At 34.3% G+C, this 5,824-nt stretch overlaps 1 protein-coding gene across 1 annotated transcript; it reads right to left on the minus strand.

The window, feature by feature from the left end:
• Positions 103-811, minus strand: LOC104700836. Its single transcript, XM_010416431.2, has one exon. The coding sequence runs from the start codon at positions 779-781 to the stop codon at positions 179-181; it is 603 nt and encodes a 200-aa protein (XP_010414733.1). The 5' UTR covers positions 782-811; the 3' UTR covers positions 103-178.

Raw genomic sequence — 5,824 nt, forward strand, 5'->3', positions numbered from 1 at the left:
TGTAGTGACTACTGCATTATACCCTTTTTTTTTTTTTTTTTGGCAAACTACATTATAACTATAAGATTGAAATAAATTGCTTTCATAAGCTAAATGCTAACAGTTAAGAAAAAGAGTACTCGTAACAGATCCAATCATCGATGTTATATATTCACTTTGTAATCTCGTCCTTTCGAAATTAAAACCGTTGAGATAGAGACACGTGGCGAAATCTTCTGTGCGAAGACACGACTGACCTATGTGGGCCTCTCAGCTTAGACCTATACGCCGTCTCGTCGTACGGTCTCCGGTAAAACTTCAGATACGATATGAACGCTTCACGTTCACGTGTCTTCTCCCCTCCGGTGACATTTTTCTCCCGGCGAAAGAACATAGCCGGAGACTGAAAAAATGACGGACGTGGAGTTTCCCGGTACGAATCCGTCTTCGTCTTCTCCGGCAACGGGGTAGATGGAAACAGACTCTTCCTGTATGCGGCTGGTTTAGCGTCTTTGAAACCACCACCACGCGCCGCCGGAGACGCGAAAGATAACGACCGTGCGCTGCTGAGAGGAGAAACTTGAGCGGCGGCGTTGTAAGGTGACGTGTTGGTGAAGGAAAGGTACCACGGCTTCAAAGAGTTGTGAGATACGGTGAACGCGAATCTTGAAGAAGCTGAACCAACAATCGTGGCCCTTGATTTGATCGACGATGCATCGAACCTTAAGGAGACTGATCTAGGATGTGATGACACGTGGCTGATATCTAGCGGTTCTTCGTAGTCTAGAGACGACACTATCATCGTGACCGTTGAGAGTTCCACAAAAGGACGAACACCATAAACTATTTTTGGTGAAAACAATGTTTACGTTTACGTTTATCGTTGATAAGCCGTATGTATTTTCGTGAAAACAATGTTTACTTGAAACGGGTTATTGGTTCTATGATTTTAATGGATTTGGAAATCCAAACAAAAATAATGTGTTATTCAATCATTGATTTTAAAATACTTATCAAAATTAAGTGTTATTGGTTCTATGATTTACAAATACTTGTTAAAATCTCATATTATTCATTTCATGATTTGTTTTTGGATTTCAAAATCCGTCGTATGTTTTAAATGGATTTGAAATGGATTATAAAGTGTAAAATAGAAGGATTAAAATCCAAGGATAAAACATGTTATTTCAAAATCCATGTGTTTTGATTTCTAGGATTTACAATTCCATATGGATTTGAAAATCACTTCTCGTATGAAAAAATCATATGGATTTAAAAAGCCCTAGAGGTCATGTATTTTATATTATGTGCGCCAAGGTAATCCGTACGGACTATAAACAGGACGGCTAACACAACCTTAATAAATGAAAAAAATCTTTATTGATTCAAGAGTTAGATCCGACAGTTTGTTTACAAAAATTGCTAACTTTCGTAAGGGAAAAGCTAGGGCTTTCTAGTTACTGCCGAGTCTAGGGCTCTTGGGTTTCAAAAAAAGAGTTGTCCTTTCCGGAGCCATCTCGTCTCCTATTTATATGTAGAAATCTAACTTCCGATATATAGAGTTTCTTTACTCCGTTAATGAAATATTTCATCTCTTTTCAAGTAGTGAATATATCTTATGTTTATTTGGCTTTATTCTTCCTTTTCTCCTCAAATCGACGACCGATTTGGTTGATCATCCAAAGAGACTAACTATGACATCCTTGACTTAACTGGCTTGACGGGCCGGGTTTCTCGTCTACCTAATCAAATCCGTTATGTGTTGGTTTACTAGGAGGTGTTAAATCATCCCCTACTCTTTTTTTTTTATTTTTTTTTTATTCAGGTTGAGTCAGGCCCGTGCAGTAGTGCAACGCATGGGCGACTCCCGAAAGCTCAGATAGCAAGCTACCCTGATGAGCCTTCTCTCTTAAAAATAGAGTTAATATCGTGCAGGTCGATGGCCCACATATCAGATATTAAACTGATAATAACAGAACTAAGGAATGAAAATAGAACTAATGTTGATGCTCATCCCATAATCTATCAAATGGCTAAAACGAATATTACTTTTAGTGTCGTACCTTTCTCGGATCTTAATTTGTCATTCTAATGTGAAATTATTTCAAAAAGTTAAGTACATTCAATTAAAATAAAATCAAATTAATCATAACTTTACCCAAAAATATAATATACATGTTTAAATTACTCCTAATATAGCAACTCAATTTTAAAAATACACAGTTTACAAAATCTCTATATACTTATTTAAGCAATTTTGTGAAAGTTTAACCCTACTATCATGTCGTATATTACAAAAAAGACCATTACATTTTAACTAATTTAATACATAACAAAATAAAAGTTTATATTAACTTATAAAATAATAAAACAATATTTTGATATTATTTAATAAAATTATTTAACAAATTATTTCTTGTTTCAGAAATCTTAGAAAACAATAAAAACAATCTAGAATAATGTTAAAATTTAATTATATATATATATATATATAACTATGATTAAATATTTTCATTCCTAAATCGTTTCATAATGACATGAATATTTTAAAACTAAGATACAACATTTCTTATATTTTAAAAATATATAATATTATATCTTATTTATTAAATATTTTTTCGCACTATACATGGACGCAATGACATTTTATTAAAATCTGACATTTGCAACTGCTGTATTTTAATCAATATAGTATATACAACAGAAAAAAAAATCAAAAATTTAAATCGTATTTCTAAACATAACCGCTTCAATACGGGTTTTGTTATATTTTATGGATTTTACCAAATTTATATAATACACGGATTTGAACATTGTACCATGTACCAAAGACGAGTTGAAATCATAGTATGAAACTAAGTAAATTTAAATGTAAAAATTATAAAATGCATAGAAGAAATCAAAAAAAGTTTCTACTATTATTTTATAATTAACAAATTATAGTAAAGTTTATGCAAACATTTTACCTGATAGCACGGGTAACTATCTAGTTATGTTTTATAGTGACATTCTGAAACACCCCGACTGCCAGCTTTTAGTAAGTCCATGTCCACTTCCAGTCCATGGGCCCACCTTTTTTAATGGGTCTCACATCCTCTCACTAGACTCGTGAGCCCACCCATATCCAACGGCCGGTTTGCTACGTTCGGGAGGCTTTAAAGACTTGTTATTGTCCCTAAAAATCACCACATGATTTTTTCCTGTGTTTTGTCATCACTAGCACAGTTCTGACTGTCACTTCCCGGAAGGTCACCCATCCTGAGACTACTCCAGCATAAGCATGCTTAACTGTGGAGTTCTCTCAGGATCGTTGACCGAAAAGATAAGTGCACTTTGGTGACATAGGTGGCCAAATCAATTCTTTTAAATATCTCTGCATGTCTCTGAAACCGGAGTGTCACAATTCACCCTCACTATTCACTAAAACATTTTTTGATGAGTTCACAAGCATAGTCAAAAAGGGGGAGAATGAAGATGTATTGGTGTGTCTGAAGTAGTGTATGTGTGATTCAAGACGTGATACAGGATTGTTGTTGTTTTATGTGTGTGAGAAGTTTCTAGAAGGTTTGAGAATGCAATATTGAAGGACGTTTTAAGAATGGTTTGAAGAGGAAAACTACTATTTCTTTCGTTGATTAAATTGGAGTTTTACAATGAAAAGGAAAATAGCAAAAAAGAAAAAAGTCTTTTTCTTATGAGATTTGGAAATCTTCTCCTATTGTGATTAGGAAGTCTTGATGGGTATATAAGGAGGTGTTGGGCACGTCCTATAGTAGCAAGAGAGTTGAGGCATAAAGATAAATCCTAGAGAGCTTTCTGTGTTTGTGTGCGGCTTAGTTTCGCGGTTTGGTGCTTGGATTTTTCAAACTTCTTTGTTCGTCGGTGTGACGTGTGTGTGAAGGTTGCTCAAGAGAGTTAAAGATCTGAAGTCTAGGCTCAGGGGGAGTTTAGCCCAAGGTTAGGTTATCTTGGTTTAAATCTAGGCTTGGTGTTAGTCTAGTTAAGGGTAGAGATTTATCCTTAAGATTTCATGCTATATAACAGAGCGGTGAATTAAGATGGTTGTGCTTGATTTACGGGTTTGCGAATAGGTTGTATTTGTTTTCTTGTCGTGGAATCGAAATCTGGACGTGGTCCCGGGGAGTAAGAAAAGCCGAACCTCGTTAACAAAGTTCTTGTGTTCTTTACTTTCTGCACTTTATTATTGCCTCATCCACATTTACATTACGCTCCGACCGCCACCTCTCAGTGGGCCCTGTGTCCAATTCCAGTCGATGGACCAACTTTATTTATTGGGTCTCACATCCTCTCACTAGGCCCGTGAGCCCATCTATATTCGACAGCCGATTTGCTACGTCCAGCAAGTATTAAAGACTTGTTACCGTTCCTACTAATCAACACATGATCTTTCCATATATTTTGTCATCACTCGTACAGTTCTGACATTCACTTCCCGGAAGATCACCCATCTTGAGGCTACACCAACTCATGCATGCTTAACTCTGGAGTTCTCTTAGGACTATTGACCGAAAAGATAAGTGCACTTTGGTGACATAGTTGGTTAAATCAATTCTTTTAAACCTCTCTGCATGTCTCCGAAACCGGGTGTCACACATTCCACCCTTGATGTATGATATACATTATTAAAATTATAGCATAAGATATATAATTAACTATACATATAAATAGTATCATAATACATAAACTAATGCAATGTAATACATAAACTAATGCACTGTATTAAAAAAATTATCTTAAAATATAAAATAAAGAAACTTTCTAAATAAAAAAAAGTTTAACCCGTGTTGTAGCAAGGGTACTAATCGAGTACTTGGTTAAAACCATACTTTAAAAATGTGTAATCAAATTTATGAGTAAAATTATGTAAACAATAATTTTTGGTTTGTATTGACATTAGATTTATGTTTAGTAGTTACAGGTTTAATTGAGTTCAAAATTATTTAAACTAAAATCATTTAACAAAAACAAAAACTATTTGTTTTTACTGTTTGTTTACCACAAAACTACTATTTTCTAATAACTGTCCACATAAAATCTAGTCATTAAACCACCCGAAACCGCTAGCCCAATCCTCAGTTGTGGTGTGGGCTCACCAGTCCCCGCGTATTACTGCTCCGTATCAGTCTAGCTGGGTAAGCTGCCAAGCTTTTTCCTCGGTCTCCGCCACTCTGAACACCTGAAGAGCATCAAAACCTATATTCTGGAAGATTGCCATTCCTAGCTTTCAATATATAGCACAAGATCAAGGAAAATGATGAGGCGTATGCTCCATCGAGTATTCTCCAAAATAAATAACCCATATTGGTATACAGAAAGCCAAAGGAAAAAAATTCGTGATCTGAAGGAATATAAGATAGAGCCCAAATTTAGACGGCGGGTGGGCATTCTAAAAAAGCATGATTTATTGTTTTGGAAACAAAACTTAAATTGTACTACTTTAAGGAAATTCTCAAAACAAAATTATATTGTGAATGAAATTTCGAAAGATAAAGCAATTCACAATTTAAAAAAAAACTTCGTTTTCTGAAACTTTGAAACATTAGAAATAAGGAATAAACATTCTAAATCCTTAAAAAAAATATAGCTAAAAAGCAAATATTAAATATGTATATTATTTTTTGAACAAACTATTTTAAATGTGTTTTATGATTTCAGAATTATGTGAAAATTACCTTTGTGGTTTGTACGAACATTGTTTATGAGTTCAAAAATTATGTAAGCAATAATTTGTTACTCCTTCTAGAAACTTTCTTTTTATATGATCTTTAGTGACCTTTCTTTTAATATAATCTTTAGTGACAATTTTTATATTCGGCCCACAGAA

Source organism: Camelina sativa, chromosome 7 (genome assembly GCF_000633955.1).
Source record: "Camelina sativa cultivar DH55 chromosome 7, Cs, whole genome shotgun sequence".
In the NCBI taxonomy this organism is placed as follows: Eukaryota; Viridiplantae; Streptophyta; class Magnoliopsida; order Brassicales; family Brassicaceae; genus Camelina; species Camelina sativa.

Excerpts from the sequence above, each read along its gene's own strand:
- LOC104700836 (XM_010416431.2), bottom strand. The coding sequence starts at position 781 with ATGATAGTGTCGTCTCTAGACTACGAAGAACCGCTAGATATCAGCCAC.